This window comes from Lagopus muta, chromosome 6, assembly GCF_023343835.1.
Source record: "Lagopus muta isolate bLagMut1 chromosome 6, bLagMut1 primary, whole genome shotgun sequence".
Classification (NCBI taxonomy): Eukaryota; Metazoa; Chordata; class Aves; order Galliformes; family Phasianidae; genus Lagopus; species Lagopus muta.
In genome coordinates this window covers 18524907-18545276 of record NC_064438.1, presented here as the reverse complement: position 1 = coordinate 18545276, position 20370 = coordinate 18524907, and the positions used below count along the sequence as shown (strand labels likewise).

General features: G+C 38.3%; 1 protein-coding gene across 1 annotated transcript; it reads right to left on the bottom strand.

Moving 5' to 3' along the window:
* Positions 1-259: 259 nt before the first annotated feature.
* Positions 260-19471, bottom strand: CAT (catalase). The gene is made up of 13 exons (XM_048949852.1): positions 19255-19471; positions 13092-13263; positions 11871-11981; positions 10434-10564; positions 9634-9738; positions 8650-8775; positions 7484-7675; positions 6774-6926; positions 5840-5978; positions 4326-4456; positions 3608-3715; positions 3025-3111; positions 260-2573 (listed from the first exon to the last, which is right to left on the bottom strand). Exons 1-13 carry the CDS (start codon positions 19318-19320, stop codon positions 2508-2510), a joined length of 1587 nt encoding a protein of 528 aa, XP_048805809.1. The 5' UTR covers positions 19321-19471; the 3' UTR covers positions 260-2507.
* Positions 19472-20370: the final 899 nt, after the last annotated feature.

Sequence of the window (20370 nt, the reverse complement as noted above, 5' to 3'; positions counted from 1 at the left end):
GCACCATCACATGAATTTGAAGTGTCAGCCTGAGTCTGCAACCTTTGTTTGCTTATGAGGTCTACATCAGAGCTTGTGCAATCCAAGTAACTTGTGGTCTAAAATAAATACCAGTTCCCCAGAACTTCAACAGCTTCTGCACTATCACAACAACAACAACAAATCCTCAAAAAAAAACCAAACAAATTAACAAATTCATGCTATCATTTAAAATAAACTGATTGAATGTAGGCTCACAAAAAAGGCAACATGTAGCAAAGAAATTTTTAATTGTTTTATTTCAGAAACAAAAGAAAGGCAACATAATCCATTTACCAGAGATCATGAAAATTACAAAGTCTTGCATACTCCTTCCCAAGACTCATTAGGATTTTCTGTGTCAGCAAAACAAATTCCCACTCATTTATACAGCTCTTTCATTTCCCACCAGCCTCATCATGCAATTATCCAGACAAATCCCAGGATAAAACAGACCATCATTTGATATCATTTTACTTTATCACACAGATGTTTTTCACAATAGGTTAGTATGTAAATGAGTTGGAATAGCTTTCTACAGTGTTTCTAGTTAACAGTACTTTATCAATTTTTTTTCAGTCTATCTGTATCACTTCTCATAAAGCTAATTTGTGCTTGAAATCCAAATCAAGGAGTACCCCTACTCAAAATGCAATCCAACGTAGATCCTCAAATGCACCAACTGTTGAAACTGGTATATTTGCTTAAAAGCTAGTAGCTGGGCTCTGAAATCTTTTATCATCATTCAGTGCTTCTTTCAATCCAAATGCTAGTAAAGCAGTATTAGCAGGCAAGCAAGGAAAGTGTATATTTCAAACTGAGGGCAATGTTGTGTAACTAAGGTCTGGACTGATTACATATACATGCTGATCTTTCTCTTTGGTAAGGGAAGAGGGAAAAGTAACAGGCAGAATTATTGATACTTGCTGGAATTATAGATGCATGGCAAACTGCCTATTGAGCACAGTTAGAAAACATTTTTATTCCATTAGGAACAGCTTCAATGTGTAATGGATATGACAAATTTTATTCTAAATTCCAACCATCAGCTTGAACACTAGTTACCCCATAACTGGGTGATACTTCCAAGTTAGTTAAGAATAAATACTTGTTGGGATTTTTGGCCTCTACAAAAAATGTAGCTTAAGCCATGGCTTTGTTGTATGAACATATTGTGAAATATTCAGGCACTGACTGTAGTTTCTTAGGCCAACACCATACATGTTCAGGTACAATAAAACCAGAATTTCTGTAATTATCATAAAACTTAAGAACTCAGGATACAGCTAAAATATAAACGCTTTCATTATGTCTCAGTTCATAAGGTACTATTAAAGATTATACTCCAAAATTGTAGATAAAATATCAATATGCTAAAAAAACTCCTTTGAACTATCAGAAGGAATAACACTTCTCAATCCAAAGGGTTGCAATTTCTTTTTGTACTGATTAACTAAATTGCAAACAGTGTACAACATTCCAATATGTCTAAAATCAGGCTTTATCCCTTTTATCCCTACATAGATGAACGTGCATGCATACAAACACACCATTTCAATTAGGCTTTAATTTTGAAAACCAGCTCTGACTTAAGCAACATCAGATTACAGCAGTCAAACAACTTCAGGAGCTATTGGGAATAGTTTAAGGCATCTAAGCTTGTAAATCAATGTATTTGGAGGTTAATGTTCCACATGTTTGGAAAAATCAATGTTTTTCAATTTAAATACTTGTAAATGAGAAAAAAAAACAAACACATTTTTCTCCCCCTATGGACTTGTAAGATGTAATCACTTTGGTTGTAAAGTGTACACAAGTAGAAAATAACTGCACCCGCCATCTCCCTTAAATCAGTTATCTCTGACACAGCATTAATAAGTAGAGATTTGTTATCTTCAATATGTGCTTAAAATGAAAATTACATATGTGAGATAAGCTTCCTATTCAGCTCCATTTTTTACAAAGAAATGAGAAATATTCAGTAGTTCTGGTAAAATATTGGTTATGTATTATTTTTATTCAGGAAGATAAAACAATTTCAAAAGGAAGAACCTACAAATACATTCAGGTAACTACTTTACTAGAAATACTAAGTAATATCAGCTTTTTAACATGAACAAGTTTATCCATAAGGATAATCACAGTATCATTATTTAAGTCTTATTGTGCAATTTAGCCAGAGATAGTTTTTCATTTAAAAAAAATGGAATAGAACATGAATTTATGTTTCCTCTTAGAAAGGAAAACTTTTCAGTTTCCTAGAAAACACCATGTTTTTAGCGAGCAGTAAAGCACTAGTGTTGAAAGGCACTAGGATTGTTAGCTTGTGTTACTTACTGTTTCCAGTACAGATACAGGCACTTGAAAGCTTAATAAATCAAGCCTGTAAAAAATTTGTGAGGAATTCTGCCACATTCAATACATTTTCAACAGGTTGTCCCACAGTTGTATGGACGCAAAATTCATATGGTAATTCTCTGCAGCACACTTTACAAGTTGGACGTCTCTTTGGCAGACACACGAGAAGTGGCTTGTCTGTATGTCCTGATGACATCCTAAAAAGTGATACAAGAGAAATAATTAGAGTAAGTTCCATTAAAGCAGTCACAGAAATTGCAGGAAAAAAAAGTACAATTGAGCAACAATTTTTTATCCTGTGTAGTCAGAAAAGTCCCATTAAAGTGTTTTTTACTACTACTGAAAGTAGATAATTGTTTCGTATGAAGAATCAACCTGAACTCCTTGCAAAGCACTTCCACTTATTTTCCAAACCTTTGGAAAGCAATTAGCTACATTAAATTAAATGTTGATTAACCAGTCATTTTTTTTTTTTTTTTTTTTTTTTTTAAGTGAGCGATGTTCCCTCATTTTGTAATTCCACATGCATTGACTTCTCCCATTTAAAATCAAATGCAAGTTAAAATAGACTCTTCATTCTGGTAAACATATGAATAAAACTAAAATACTTGGTTCAACAAAATTGAGCAGCACAAGTCTTTAGCACACCTTTTTCCCAGTCTCAGCATTGTATTTGTCCAGCAGTGCCTGAATACGTGCACCATAATCAGGGTGAACATCACTGAAGTTTTTCACCTAAACAAAACGACAACATAAAATGCAATGAATTTCCCCTATTCTGTGATCTATAATCAGAATATAAAAGGAAGAATAGAAGGATAGAAAAGCATTTTCAAAATTAACAGTTTGATTTTCAACGACCAGAAGGGAGCAATGAACACAATGAATCATTGCTTCTTTAAGCATACATAAAAGGCCTCTCCTGAATTTAAACAGATCATCTGATTTTTGAAGTGCAAAGATAAACATAACGACATCCCTGGTGTTCAACTTCAAATTTTTCTCAGTAGGAACAAGTCCTTCCAGCACACTCTACATTATTTACACATATTCACACATTAAAATGTTCTGTATTTGCAATTCCTGCAAAAGAAAGAAAAGTCTGCAAGTTACCTAGAAGCAGAATTCCTCATCTTTGTCTCATAAGCACAGTGTTATTTTGACAAAGTTGCTAGACATCCTGGACTGCAGACAAAAAAGAGCAAAGACTGAAAGCAAACAGACTACTTACAGCCCTCTTTTGAATGAAAAGTTGAGCATCTTTAAGATGATCAGCAATATTTTTACACAGCCTTTGGCGTTCATCCTCCTTCAACACTTTGAGATAGAAGTCTCGCACCTTATAATTAGAAAAAAAAATTGGTTTGAAATTTCCAAAAGCAAGTCATTCTACCAGCAGCAGCCCATTATTTAGGATTCATTATTATCAAAGAAATAATAGCTATCACTAGTAAGGCAGCATTTAAATTCAACTCCATAGGCAACTAATTTTTGCTGGCTTTTTTCCCTCCCCCCCCCCCAGCAAATCCGTTAACAACCCTTTTTGTTTGTAGTTTAAGATCACTGATGCTTACCTAGTTAATGAAAACAAGTATGTACTGTTGCACTTCAAATTAAGGAACTGGAGCTTATTACATTACATGCATATTCTAGTTTTGCTATCTGCATAGACCAGTTGCAGGAAAACCGAACACCACTCTCTAGATATGAGTACTCAAAATATGATGTCAGAGGTCTATGAGAATTCATTTATGGTCCTGTCAGCAAGAATTCAGTTATTAATCATTATTAAGCTGTACAGAGATCTTTCAAAATTTTACAAGCACTTAATTTCAGGTTGGCCCAAATGCAAAGATATTCGTGTTTGATTGATCATTGTTAATATTATTCATACAGACTATATGCTCATCTTCTGAATAAGCAGTGTAAAGTCCCTCTATGCATCAGACCTGAGACACATTGTCTTCATTTGCACTGCTGAAACGCTGCACATCTCCCGAAACGGACATGCGGCTCTCCTTCAGAACATGCTCATCTGCTGGACCAGTAAAGCTATTTGGATAATAGTTCGGGGCACCACCTGAAGAGGGAACGCAAAAAAATTTAAGAAAATTAAAATAAATAGATAGAAATAATCTAAAAAAAAACAATCACCCAATTCTGATTCACCTTACTGAAAACAGTCATCAATATACGGTTATCAACAGCAGCATTCTTTTAGCCAGCATTTAAAAAGCACTTAGTACAAGAAGAATTTACATAGATCTCGGGATAAAAAAACAAACTGCTCTGTTTCAAAAATAAGGAGGCCTGGCCACTTCCTCTACATCATTGCTCAGAATTTTAATAAAATCATGGGACTCACTGAAAATTTCAGTCCAAAGGCAATGAAAACATACTTCCGTCTGCTTATTTGAAATCTCAAATTTGACCCTTCACAGCTTATTTTCAACACAATGAACTTACAAAGCTTCTTAAACGCTGCTTTCAAGTTCCTGTTTTCCAAACATTTCCACTTCCTCCTTCATGAAGTTTTTTTCATAGCCCAGAGGAATACATGCTTTTGGCATGAAATGTAGCTCAAGTACATACTTGCTTATGTTTAGATACAAGTCAGTCAACATTGGGCAAATACTGACAGAACGTATCATGCAACAGAGCTGAATTTAAAGTTCTAGTGTTGGGATTTACATTCCTGCCTTTCAGTCTCTTGGAAACTGGTGGGAAAAAATGCAGATATAGACTTATTAAAAGATTTAGGCTCTAATTTTTAGAGCAGATTTTTGCCTACAAGTACAAACAAAGAAAAAGTAATTATCTTGTGAAACCATTTCTCAGGCATACTTAGCATTAAATAATTAGCATTTTAGAACTTTTCAATTCAAGCTGTTAACATGTTTGTCCCTGGAAGTCTTTGAATTAACAAACTAGGGCCGTCAATGAACTCATTTGACTGGCCATGCTCTCCTGCGATTCCCCTCTCTGAAGATGACCTATCTGTAAACTTCCTAACCAAGTGAAGCTTAACATGCATTTTAAAACTTCTAAATAAAACTAAATGATTTCAAAAACACTTTCCACACAAATGTTCAAACAAAGTGTGATTTTCTGGATTAATGCAAGAGATATAGAGCCATTATATGTATTTATATACAGTTTGTATGCATACATACAACATACATATATTCAAATTGCAAATGAATATTTTTCACAAGTGACAATTACACACAAAATTTGAAAACCCAATTTGGAAATAACAGCTTCTTGATACAAGACATTAGTTGTAGTAACCGCCGTCTACATACTTTTAAATAGTTAAAAAAGACATTTATGTTCACATGCTCACGTAATGTTTCTCACAATGTAAAAAATTAGTCAAAAAAGTACTTAATAAATATCTTTAATCTGCTGCGAAAATAAAAAGCTGCAGTAGCTTCAAAGATTAAAGGATTTCTATTAATACCTTGGTTGTCAGACACACACATTGGCCCATCCCTCTGATAATTGGCCACGCGAGCCCTGTAGGGGCAATTCACCGGAATCTGCAGATAGTTTGGTCCCAGACGATGTCTGTGCGTGTCAGGATATGCAAAAAGACGACCCTAAAACAGGCATCACAAACATCACTAAAGCTCTTTCAGCAAGCAGCAGTTATGCAGAGTGTCCCAATTAAAATCATTATATACTAAATAGTAAAAGGCAGAAGACTGCTTCCTTAGCATATTTATATATTCCTGACATAATTTAAAGCACCTTCAAAGTGACACAGACACAAACTAACTTCACAAAAGAAACCTGTGAAGAACAGCATGTGGAGATGTATTTACACAACTTGGCATTTCCTACCAATTACCAACAAGTTTGTTTCAGAATACTAACCCTATCCTGACATAGGAGAAGAGTTACATGCCTAGAAATTAAAAATACCACAACAGTGGTAAATATCAAGGAGCAATATAAGTATTTTCCTACTTGTAAGCAATTTTTAAATTTAAGTTTAAATTTAAGATTAGTTCTGTGCATCAGAGTGTTTCAAGTCCACTTCTCACACTCAAGCACTCTTAATTCTAAAATATTCTACAAAAGCATAAGTAAGCAAGCATTGCTGCTAAGGTCTTATATAGTTGCTCTTGTCAGACCAATAGATTTCCTAGCAACAAGTTATTTGCAGATGTCCTCTAAATTTTGGATTTTCTATTCCTTTAGTTGTTTCCATTCTCTTACTATTTAAACACTGGATAATCATATCAACAAATTGTGATTATTTAAAGACAAAAAAATTCAGCTGCTTTCCATCTGTCCAGTTATTTTACCATTGTTACATAAAGTGATTGCAATGCTTTCACAAACAGAACACGAGATTTCACCCACGGAGTACTACAGGAACAGTACATTACCTGCAGCATCTTATCGGGGCTGGGTTCAATACCAGGTGGCATGTTGCTAGGATCATATGCCATCTGTTCTACCTCCGTAAAGTAATTGACAGGATTCCTGTTCAAGACAATCTTGCCCACCGGAATGAGAGGATAGTCACCATGCGGCCAAATCTATATCAGAAAACGCATGCATTAAAATCCATGTGATTAGTATTATGCAGCTTAAATAACAAAACAGGCAAGTGCTGCTTAATTAAGTCTCAACTGAGAGAGAATACATTATTGAAGTAATTTCTGCTTTGCTAACAGACATTTTGAGGAATGTCTTTGTCTTCTGAAATTTACACAGAGCATTCGTGCAAATAATTTCATCGTGGCATAATCCCAGCACTGGACTGCTTAAATGAAATACCCACAGGCACTTGAAGAGATGCCTAGGAATGCAGTATTGTATGTGGAACTGGTAGCATGATTGTTTTCTGCTACTAAAAAAATGCAACGAGATAAACTAGCCTTTCTTTTGTTATGCTGCAGTTTCAAAAGGTCAGAAGTATTTAAACATTTTGGAGGTGGGCAATACTACAGAAAAAAATAAAAAAACATAAGTTTACTTTACTATCTTCCAAGTGCCATTCTTTGGAACAGCAACTGGAAGTCTGATGTAACCAAAAACCAACACCAAGACCACACAATGCAACTGTTTCAGCAAGGAAGAACAACAGAGATACCTTAGTCAAATCAAAAGGATTAAATGGGAACTTCTCTGCTTGTTCAAAAGTCATAACTTGAATGTAGAAAGACCAGGAAGGATAGTTTCCATTGGCTATGGCATTGTAGAGATCACGAATTCCATAATCAGGATCAGTAGCAGCCAGTCTTCCTGCTTCTTCAACAGTAAGATTTTTGATGCCCTGATCAGTCTAAAAGCAACAAAAGCAGGAGAAACAGATATTACTTGCAGAAATTACAATAATAATAATAATAGCAATGTGCTTTAAGAAGACTCAAGAACTAAGAGCATGATGTCCCAGTCTACAGTAATATCAGTTTGGGAACAATACAGTCAACAGCTGGCTTCCAGATAAGAATGAGTTCTCTTATAAAACAGAAATAAAAGTAATGCTATACCACACAAAAACAGACATGGAAATACAATCTCTACAGCACATAAAGTGAATATATTTCTTCTTTCCCCTCACAGGATGGAGTGCTCCTTTACTGTCCCATCATCTTATCTCTTCCCACAGACCACGTGCTAAAATAAACTGATAGAAGGGTAGTGGCTCTCAATGCTGGAAGTCCAAGATTCATACCGAATCCATCTTTTCAGATATTCTGTTGAAATTTCCTTTCTTCCCCTTCAATTTCTCCGACATCTTCAGCACGAACTACACCATCATTTTAATAAGCTTCTGACAACTGAAAAACTAAAAGCTGCTATGCAATCCTTCTTAGTTCAGAATAATGGTTTCTCAAGCCTTGGTTCAAGAGTAAGCATCCAGGCTCCACTAACTGAAATTTAACAAGTTAAGCAGCTCCACTGTCTTTAAAACTGAAGGGAAGCTGTTTGCAAGTGAGATGCGCTACTGACTTATTTCCCAACAAAAGTAGGAAAGTTCTACAAGCTTCAGCCATAGAGCTCTCAGGTAGAGGATTATATTCTTTGACTTTACATAATCGATGTTGTATTTCTAAGGAACATCATCTATGTGCTTTAAATGAATGCAACTGATTTGAAAACATGCACACACAACATATGTAGAGTATACACACTAAGTAATTCTCTTCTGAATTAAAGCAGAAGTTAAACACAGAGCATTCAGACAATCTTTGAGTTGATCTTTTCATTCAGTGTAAAGTCTACTTCCAATAAATAAGAGGAGAAAAAGCACACCTTAACATGGAATTTGCAGTAGACGGCTCCCCCGCTAGCATTAACGAGTTTAAAAGTATGAGATCCATATCCATTCATATGGCGAAATCCATCAGGAATACCACGATCACTGTACGTGAAAGACACCTACAGGGAAGAATCCAACAACATTAGCTCATTCAGTTCAACTAAACAACCACTTGAGACTAAGGTCACTTACTACATGATATGCATCACTGTAAATATTTAACATGAAAAATTATATCAACATCCTAGAGAAATTTAAGTTTCTAAGACTTAAACCAAGACTGCTCAGGTTTTGCACATGGAACAAGGATGCCCACTTTAAGTATTAAAGGAAAAACACATCAACCTAGTGATAATGTTATGATTTTCTCTATAAGCACAGAGCAGGAAAGTATAGATATTTAAATACAACTAAAATTTTTAATAAAATAAAGAAAAATCAGGAAATTTAAGTCCTGAATAACTAACCCATCAGTGTCCTTAGGCAATAAACACAGCACTAAAGTTATTCCGAATGCTGGTTTTTTTCCGATTTACAATCAGAAACAACACCAGCTGCATCTCCATTCCAAGTAACTGGAAAACTTCTACATTAATCTGTTCATTTTTAAAAACACAACTGCATTTCAATTTTCTTTAGCTTTTCTAATGGCATTCTTCTTTATATGCTAACATTAATATACAGTTCGTTGTTAATCAGCTCTCCCATGGCTTTAGTATTAAAGAAACACACGAGCTTTCTTTCCATCTCCATGTAAGATATGATCACAAAAGTGGGAGAAATCTAGCTTTTTCATAGTCTTTCAAAGAAAAAAAAAGACAAAACTAAAAGAAAGTACTAATGGCCTTAGGAGGTATCAAAGGTATTACAGGCTTTTGACCTTTACGGTACCTAAAAAAATCATGTAGGCTTCCAGACAAAACAGTTTCAGTTAAAAACATGCTGCTGTAACATGAAATTCAAGACGAGAAACTTACTTGATGCAAAGACTCGGGGCGAAGACTCAAGAAATCCCATACCATATCTGCATCCTTCAAGTGAGTCTGAGGGTTCCTCTTTTGGCTATGGATGAAAGATGGAAACTAATTTGTCCAGGGAGGAAAGGAAAGAGAGAAAAAAAAAAGTTTTATTTCATATCCCCAAATACAAGGTTTTGCTTATTATATCCCATGTACAAGATTAACAGTTTAACAGATTAACAGTTTTATTCAGTACATTTTCAGCTATGAAAGGAACAAAACACTGGAGGATTAGGAAGCTTTAAGAAAAATCTTCTGTTGTCATTCACTTCCTGCAACCAAATTTGTTACCCTAATTTTACTGATTTGACTATGAAAGCAAAATTTTAACATTAGGATTAACGGGATGTTCAAAGACAGAAAATGCTTTCAACTTCTGTCCAATAAAATGAGAGGCAAATGCTCTTAAATTTGCATATAAACACTAGTGAAGCTGATCAAACTGGAAGTTTAAAGCCACTATATATTTACTTGTTGTCTGCTATCCTGTAGCATGTGCACTAGCAAATAACTAGGCATGTGTGCTATTGAGGTAGCAATGTAAGTAATCAAGTATTAGCTCTTAATTTTTTATTTTTATTTTTATTTTTTTTTTTTTTTAAGTATCACCTTGTCAAGTTAAAACCAGTTAGAACACCTATTGGACAGAATTTAAAAGCATGTCAAAACAATTCTTGCTTCTCAGTAGAGCAAGAACAAGGTTTGAGATAACTTTTGTACTCTTCCACACAATACTATCATCCTCAGTGCTTACTCACCAACATTGCATCCCGGATAAAGAAGATAGGTGTATTATTTCCCACGAGATCCCAGTTACCTTCTTCTGTATAGAATTTCATTGCAAAGCCTCGAGGGTCACGAACTGTGTCAGCTGACCCAGATTCTCCAGCTTGAAGAAACACAAACACATACAAGCGTTATGATAAGAAATCAAAGTAGAAAACTATGAAACTTGAGAATATGCCATAAGATCCTAAGAGAATGGTTTATGTTGTTGTTTATTTCTAATTAAAATCTATTACATTCAAAGAATTTTCTGCATGTTCGCAGTAATACCTCAGGGAGTGCCTGAAGGGGCTGAATTACCTAGAAATACATTATTTTCTGTGCATCAAATCCCATTGTGAAAGCTCTCACTTGGAGAACAGCAATCTAAGTTGCGTACCCAGTGAAAGCACAACTTCTTACAGAAGAGTTGCAACACTTAATTAATCCCTTGCTTTATCCAAAGTAATCTTTTCAGCAGGTGAATTTATACCACAGCAAAAGTATCCTCCACCGTATGTCAGCAAGTGTTCTGGAGGCATTCAGCAACTATTAACGTTAGCCGTCATTAAGAAACAACTAGGACACCCATTATCTCTTGTAAAATGATTCTGTCTGCTACAAAATAGCTCAGAAGAAACACGTTCAAAAACAGCAGGAAAAGGAAAGCTAACACTGCAACCTTCCTCTTCAGCACTATCTACTTACCAAGCTCAGCTACATGCCTTTTCTCTCCAATAGAATATTCCAGAGAAAGACCAGTAAGCTAAAAACTAGAGGTCCTTGAGTTTTGTTTTTTTTTCCTTCCCTTTTCCAGTGCAATTCCCAGAATTAAATATTCATTAGAATTTATTTTAAGTATAATAAACATGTCTAGTAATACACACCTTTCAGAAGATCCTTTTTCTATCAGGTATACTCTATAGCTTTACAACACATACTTAACATAGCCAATCCATGCATTCACTTCTTTAGCAAAAGAAGCAAGATTGTTTAGAATACTGACTATTCCTACTTGCCTAAAATACACTTAGCAGCATTCTTCTCCAGAGCGTTCCTACAGCATAAGAGATTTCAGGTCTTCAAATTTAAAGAGTAAAACCACAGTTTCCAAATGTTGACTGTGACCCTTCCAGAAACAAAGCTTTCCATCAGAACTAAAAACAGACTAAAAGTGGTACAGACTACCCTTTCTTTCACATTCCAGGGGAAAAACAGGGCTGGTGCCACAAGACATAGAACTAGTGCACTGTTGTTTAAGGTCTTAAAAATTAAATAAAATATACAGAGAAGGAAACATTTCAAATATCTTAAAGACAACGTAAGTGTTCTGCAACTCAAACACTGATATCAGGGTTAACTATGAGATTGTATATGTATGTATGTATGTATGTATGTATGTATGAAGATACACAATTTTAGAGCCTTACCAACAGTGGAGAACCGTATAGCAATTGGAGTTCTTTTTCCAATGTGTTCAAACACTTTTGCCTTGCAGTACTGGGTAATATCATGAGTCACTTCAAAATAGCCAAAGGCACCTGAAGAAATATAATTTCAAAACATCAGATCTACATAATTTCCTTCCACTCATAGCACATATATTATTCAATTATGGTTAAACATACAACATTAACTTAAAAAAAAACATGAAAATACACTTTAAATCTATGCACTAAACCACCAATTTGTTTTTACAGATTAAAATTTACATCACACAATCTAGTATTTGCAGTGTGCTCCCCTACCCCCATCTTAACAGACTGCTAACAGCTCTTGGCAGCAATACAGATCTCACTCCTACTCTACAAAATAATAAACAGTAACTCTCTTTGGGTGCTTTTCTGCCAAGATTTTATATTTACCTCTGAGGAAGATAAGTATTTCTTTGATCTTAGTAAATGTTGTCTTTAAACAAGACAAAGCAACCAGTTCTCCCCACCCTCCAAAGACGACCTTTTCTACAGATCTATATATATTACAATAAAATTCAGCCCCATATTTTATTGTTTAAGAGCAATGTGTAACAGAAACCAGTGGTGCTAGTTCTATGTGACATTTTTCTAGTTTAAGTATTAAAGATCATCTCTCTTTGGCAGACTGACACATCAGGAATTAGAGAGTGAAGTTTTTAATCAAAAAACACAGAAACAAGTATTAAAACACAGATGGTTAAGACATCCTATCAGAGAAGAGGGGTAGTAAGAAGCAACAGACAGATGAAACAGAGTACAGTGAATAGTACAATATTTAAAATAAATCAAAGGGCTATAATTACATTTCTATATTTTTTAATAGTTTGACTGCTTTAAATTTCAGCTTTGACCCTTGGCATAATAACTGGTATAAATTTAATCAAGAACTGCAGATTCATAGCACATTAACTGTTTATTACAATTGAATTATTACAGGTTTTTTTGTGGTTGGTTGGGTTTGTGGTTTCTTGTTTGTTTTTAAATTTCACACACTTGATCCATTTACCTTTGGATCAAAGACGAGCACACAGTTTTTCTAAACCAAGCCTTACCTGCTGCTCTGTTGTTAACTGAATTATAGACTACAATACAATTCAATCCAACTGTACTGATATGCCACCTCAAAAGCTTCTTAAACCTGATCCCCAGAGAAAAAAGTGCATTTATAAAACATACCTGTTCCTTTTGCATGCACAACTCTTTCAGGAATCCTCTCTCTGTCAAAATGAGCCATCTCATCAGTGAAAACAACATCTTGAACAAGAAGAGGTCCACGTGGCCCAACAGTCATAATATTAAGTTTATCCCCTATTGGATTGCCAGCAGCAGTGGTCAAGGCATCTGGCTTCTGAAAGTAAGAAAATGACTATTAACACTAGAAATTGAAAGCCCTCTATCTAAACCACAGGACACACAAAAAAGTATGTATCATGGTTTCAGCTGAGATAGTTTTCTTCATAGGGGCTTATATGATGCCACAGTCTGGATTTTTGAGCAGTGGTGATAGCAGCTTGATGTTTCAGTTGTTGAACAGCAGTGCTTACACAGAGCAAGCACTTTCTAAAAAACAAACTTCTCATGCTGCTCTGCCAGCAGGCTGTGGTGCACAAGGAGCTGGGAAGGGACCCAGCCAGCACAGATGATCCTGACTGACCAAGGAGACATCTCATACCACACAGCATTATGCTCTGCAATTTAAGCCAGCATAAAAGTGGAAGTGAAGCCGTTTGTCCTCTCAGAGGGCGAACCATTACACACAAGCAAATTAATTCCTTGTTTTGCTTTGCTCACACGCATGGCTTTTGCTTTACCTAGCAAACTGACAACACGCAAGTTCTCAAGTTTACTTCTCCAGTTTCCTCTCCCATCCTATGCAGGGAGAGCGAGCAAGTGGCTTTGTGGTGCAGAGCTGCTCATTTGTGACATACCATAACTCCATCCTTCCAGCCATCCAAAGTGGGGCATAAAGTGTTCAAGATGATGACAGATTTGATACAAGTGGGGACTGCACTAGAACCAGATGTATAAATGTTTCAGCTGTTTAGCTGCTAACAGGGCTTACTTGACTTACTGCATGGTAGGAGTTTGGTGCTTACTAGTGGCTGCTTTTGCTCTGCCATTTGCTCTACTCCTTATCAGCTTGTTTTACTGTGCCTATGAACATTCTGATAACAGCTACAGCCTGGGCTGGACAGGGTGCGACTCCAGACTGAACTCCAGTCAGAGGGATTGTGCCCTGCAGGTAAGCCCACATGAGAGGATGTATAACCCAAAACATTGGTGGCCACGAGGAAGCCTGCACCATAGCAGGTACACCTTGCAATGTCTGTGAATAAGACCATGCGAAAGTACCTCAAAAGCATCTGTGGATAAGAACGCAATGCAGCAGGCATGTCAGAAGCAACCTCTGAAGGGACTGAGGCTCATTGAAAAGGCCACACTACAGCAGGTACACCTCAAAGTGACTGTGAATAAGTCACTGCCACAGGTTGTATGCTCCTGAAGAGGCTACGTCCTGTTAATAAGCTCACACCAGAACAGGCAGACCTTAAAGCATCTATGGTCGTGGATAAGTCTACAACTTAGCAGACAGGCATCTAAAGAGATTGTGGCTCACAGTAAGGCCAGGTAGAAGCAGGTACAGCTCCAAAGAACTACAGCCAATAGGCAAACCCAGGCTTGAGCAAAAGCAAGAGTTCTTTACATGTTACACCTTACAGACTGGAATGAAAGGACCGAAGGTAGAAACTGTAACTGACACAGCCTTAAAGAGTTGTAATCTATGGGTTGAGTTGTGTGTTACAGTTGAGTCCGACAAGCAGAGCTGCCACTGGCACACAGAAACACCACACAACACCACTCCTATCCTCAGAGCTACTGTAACAGATAGAAGCTAAATCACAGTCATTCCACAGGAGTGGTCCACAGACCAAAGGAAGGGTATCTTCATATTACCAAAGGGTGGTCATTAATGAAGATGCATTAGAAAAAGTGGGGGACTTGAGCATGATATGCAAGAAGGGGTTCTTACATCATGGTTTTGACTGGGATGGAATTCATTTTCTTTGTAGATATTCACACAATACCAACATTTGGATTTTTTAATGAAAACAGTGATGGCAGCACCACCCATGTTTCAGTTGTAGCAGAGCTGTGCTTGCTCAGAGCCATAGACTTTCCTCCTTCTCATGTTGCCTTGACAGCAGGAGCTGGAGAGACACAGCCAGGACAGTTCCCACACTGACCAAAAGGATGTCACATACCATCTGCTTGCCAAAGGGAAGCTAAGGAATGAATTCCTTGTTCTGCTTTGCTTGCACACACAGCTTCTGCTTTACCCAGCAATCTGTCTTCACGCCAACCCATGAGTTCTTCACAGAATCACAGAATTGCTAGGGTTGGAAGGGACCTCAAGGATCGTGAATCTCCAACCCCCTGCCACATGAAGGGCCACCAACCTCCCCATTTAATACTAGACCAGGCTGCCCAAGGCCCCATCCAACCTGGCCTTGAACACCTCCAGGGATGGGGCACTCATAACCTCTCTGGGCAGCCTGTTCCAGCACCTCACCGCTCTCATATTAAAGAATTTCCCCCTGACATCCAATCTAAATTTTCCCTCCCTCAACTTAAAACCATTTCCCTTCATCCTGCAGTTACCAACCTTTCAAAGAGTTGATTCCCCAATCTTATTGTTCTTGCACTTTTACCTTTCCAATTCTCTCTCCCATATCACCTGCAGAGTGAACAAGTGGTCACACGGCGCTGAGCTGCCTGCCAGGGTTAAGCCACAACTATATGCAAGAAAACTGCATAAGATTCTGGAACTACTTACAGAAATCATAGGGGTGTAAATATCAACAGCATTATACCTAAGGCCACTTCAGAACGGGAGTTAAAGCCATATACAATGAGAGAATGCTTTCTACCTTCAGAAGTATTTATCATGGCTTCACTTTCCTTCAAGTAAAATATGATGAGATGATTTTAAAACGCAAGTTTCATTTTGACCCTTCTGCTGCTCCTGTGACAAGAGGGGATATGGGAGAAAAAGCATGAAAGAGGGTAACTACTGAAAAGTAGTGAGGAAAAAGGGGAAAGTAACGTCAGTGCAGGGATGAAGTCACAAGGAAAGATTTGCAGTCACAGAAAAGACTAGAAGGTACTCATGAATGCCTTTACTAGTTTGGAAGAGCTGTGCTAATAATAAGCAAGAACAAATCTAAGGAATGATCAATCCCAGACTCATAAGCTACTGAAGGACTAGGACTACCAGAAGCACTGCTGTCAACAAACACCCCGTCAAAAGAACAGGAAATTAGAACCTTTTGCGTCTTTAAATCAATTGCCTGAAATAGGCTGTATTTCTCCTCTGTTCCCCCCTTCCTTCCACACAGTTCCTGTAGCTCATTCCAAAGCACTGCTTGTTCATATGGTAGGAGTGACTCTGTACCAGGGGAGAAAAAACAGCCACTCTGAGATAACTTCAAGAAACATCTGCTGGAATTCTACAGCACTACTCAGTCTGTAATTCCACTTTCCTAAATACATACAATATAAACTCTTTTCTACTGGTGTGTATATCTGCACTGTGTATTAATACGCTATTCTAAAGGTGACAGTGCTATTTTACTGGGTACTGCATTAAAACACACACACACACACAAGAAAAGAAAGAAAAAAAAAAGGGAACAGTAAGCCAAAGGAATAGGTGCTTTAATTAAAACATTAGTTTGTCAGGGGAAAAAACAGAAAAGCAGAAGCTGTTGTCAATATTATTTCTACTAATTTTGTGTCACATGCTTATATTTTGATCAGTTTTGAATCAAATAAAGGGATTTTACTGTTCACTTTGAGAAGCCTGACTGCATAGGAAGTTCTCCCATCCTGAATTATTCTAAGGGTTTAGTTTCTTAACATGATATTCTAACATGCAGACCCCATACAATGTAGCACCCCTAAAAATAAACATGATAAAGCATAATTAAACGGTTTATAATTTGAGGTGATTGTTTAAGTTGTCATTACAGCTGATTTTTTTTTTTTAATGACAATTTTGATATACTAAAGTAAGTAGAAGGACACTACCATATTCAAGGCATTTCAGGAAAAATTCATTTATCTATTCCAGTCATTCAGCCCAGTAAATGTAAAATACTGTGCTTCAAAATATTCACCTTGCACAAATTAGTGCAATGTGATTTTTCAGCTCATTATCCTGAGCCACTTTCCATACTAGGAAGCTTCATGCAGCCCATTTTTAAATCCATTCTAAGCCTCTGCTTTGAAAAGCCCTTTCTTCAAACATGGAATGGTCTGCAGATACGACTATAAAAAGCTCACACATCTTGACATTTTTAAATGAACTTTTCGGTCAAGAAAATTTTAGTTTGCATAGGGAAAAACTTTTTTTCCCCTCCTTTGGAAACCTAACTACCTGCAATGTTTTTTCTTTGATTTTTGTTAATTTTGTCAACTGAAAATTAATCAATTTTTTGTTGATGACTACAAAACTCATTTAAGACAGGAAAAGTTTGTAATGTGATAAAAAGAAATCCCAAAAGTTGCACCATGTCCATCAAGGCACAGAGAAGTCATGTTGACATAAGAGCCCCGCTTATCCTTTCAAAACTGTATACAAATTCTAAGCTCAGCAGTAGGACTACAAGCCATATACCTACAACCTTCTGCTCCACAATGCCCTTGCAAGACATTGGTAATGGTCATTAAGGATATACACATGATGGCTCTTTTCCCAGCCTTAAAAAGAAGTTTTTGATTCATCTATGGTTTCATAATACAGAACAATTACCTGAAAAGGAGAAAAAACTGTATATCAGTTGGAAGCTATGTATGCTGTAAAATATAAAAGGTTTGTAGAGACAGTACAGCCCTTTTCAAATGGACAGGTTACTTCATTATCTGTTTCTTCCACGATGCAAACATAAGACCAGTAGAAACGGCTAGAAATACATCCTTTTGAAACAAATCATACTAAAAAAAAACTTAAGATTTTCATGACCGAAAGATCTTTTTGTGAAGGCAAACTTTCTGAGAGGTTCTTTCTAATATTGACACTAGAAGTACAAACGCTTCCAACTGGCAGGATATATATAGTCACCTTAGTTTCAGGATAATGGCATGAAGGGCACACAAAGCAACTTCCATCTCTATGAGGGGAGAGAAGGAAAACCACGTTAGTTTTAAGAGAACTCTCAGACTACTTTTGGAGTTGAGTTTGTTTGATGCCTTTATTTTCAAATGGTTGGGAGCTGCATACAGTCAAAGCCATAAAAGATAAACACTCAGATTTGAAGCCAATGTCGCAGAAAGGAAGGAAGTAAAGCCAGGAGGATTTTAGTCACACTTGTTGTAAACACCATACATCAAAGTGCATTCTTCCAGGCATTACTGATACTTTGCACCTTACATATGTCACTTTAAAATTCAAATAAGTCACCCCTACTTTCTCTCTTGAGGTCTCGTGACTCCTTATGGAACACAGACTCCGTGTTAACTCCCAATCTTCACATTAACCTTGGCCTATATTTAAATGCTGTTTCACTACAGAAGAGCTGACACTAACACAAACAGCATTAGCTGCAGTACATGAAAATGCTATACGACACGGTGGAATATGTTGAAGCCACAACCGATCGTCAGAACACTGTTTACACAGAGTGCTGTGTAGACTGGACAAAGTCGAGGGCTAACTATGAGCAGTGTGAACTATGGCAGCCACTCACATTTAGTAAGGCTGCCGTTCTATTCTATTCAAGTAGAAGGAGCGTTTAACGCCATATACGTATTCCTGTCAGCAGATTCCGAGCAGCAAACTGGCACAGGGGTTCGCTGAAAAGGAATGGCAGCCAACCGGTGCGGCATTTACACCCTCAGCCAAGCACTCTGGCACACACTCCGTCTTTGGAAGGCAGAGCCCTATATTGTTGTTTACGCGATTTCAACCCACCTCTCACCCCAATCCAACCTGGCAAACACATCTCTGTTCCTCTCTGTCTATACCGTTCCCTAATCCGATTTTCACCGATTTCTACCGCTGCGATAACAGGACAGCCGATCCCAGCTAGCCCCCCGCGGGAGCGGCTTCCCACAGCCCGTCGCCGGGCACGGCCCAGCCTTGCCCAGCAAAGGCGGACAAGGCTGAGCCGCGAGATGCCCGTGCCAGTGGCACCGCTGCCCGGCTGGCAGCCGCTCCTTTTGGCTGAAGGCAGCTCGCCCTCGCCGTGCCCCGCACGCAGCGGCACGCGGGCCGGCTGACAGCTCTCTGCCGGCGGCGAACCACCCGAGAGCTCGCCCCCATCACAGACCGCGGCGGTACCTGCGAGCCCCGCTGGCTTTGCCACCGCTTCAGCTGTTCCGAGGCGACGTCCTGTCTGTCAGCCATCTTGCAAGCTTAGGAGACCCCCGGGCAGGAAGGGCACTGCAGAGCGAGAAAAGCGCGCGCAGGGCGGGCTACTGAGACAAGACTCGCTACCGCCAACCTCGGAGAGGAAACCCTACCGAGCTCCACTGCGCCAGCGAGTAGCGGGAGCGACCGCACCCACGGTACCTACTCCAGTGCTGCGCCCACCCCCTCGCCGCCGTGACCAATAGCCCCGCGTCGAGCGGGCAGCGCGAGCTCTGAATGGCTGAGAGGAATGTCAGTCAGGGCATAAGGACCCCCCCCCCACACACACACCCCACCCCCTGGGTGAGGCGCTGTGTGCGGACGCCGGCGGCGCCCTGCGACTCAGCTTGGGGGCGGTGGGGGTCACGTGGATCCTCCCCGTGGGCTGCGGAGTGCCGCCTCGTTAGTTAGGGCTGGAGTGCGTCTAATGAGCTGTGCGCAGCTACGGTTTTGTTAGGCGTTTTTAATCTCGAGGTCCCCCAGCTCTGTAGAGTCACCGTCCCTGGAGGTGTTAAGGAAAAGGCAGATGTGGTTTTGCGGGACGTGGTTTGGAGTGGTTACAATCATGGGCTGGCTGCTAGGCTACATGATTTTAGTGGTCCATCCAACCTTAGTGATTCTATGATCCTATGAAACGAGGAAAAGGCTTTTCTACAAGGCTAGCGTGACTCCTTAACAGATACAAAAAGTAGCTTAACTCATTATTTCAGTAAGATAATTCTCTATCAAGCAGATAGTTATTTAAGGCCTCCAATTACAGGTCTGGATACTGCTAAGGGATTATCATTAATGGTTCTCCATTTTCTCAGTAGTGAGAACAGCAAACTGCTCTCTTCTTCAGTCTCACTTGGGATGGTTTTTGTTGCTGTCTCAGCATCTCATAATCCTTTCTACCTCAACATCATGAAGCATTAGAAAGGACACCCATATTTCTAATATTTCTTGTTGTAAATACACGCCAGCCTACTGCATCTTCTTTGTAAGTACCAATCAACTGCACGTATAAGAATTCTGCTGCATTCAGAACAGATTTGGTAAAAATAAGCA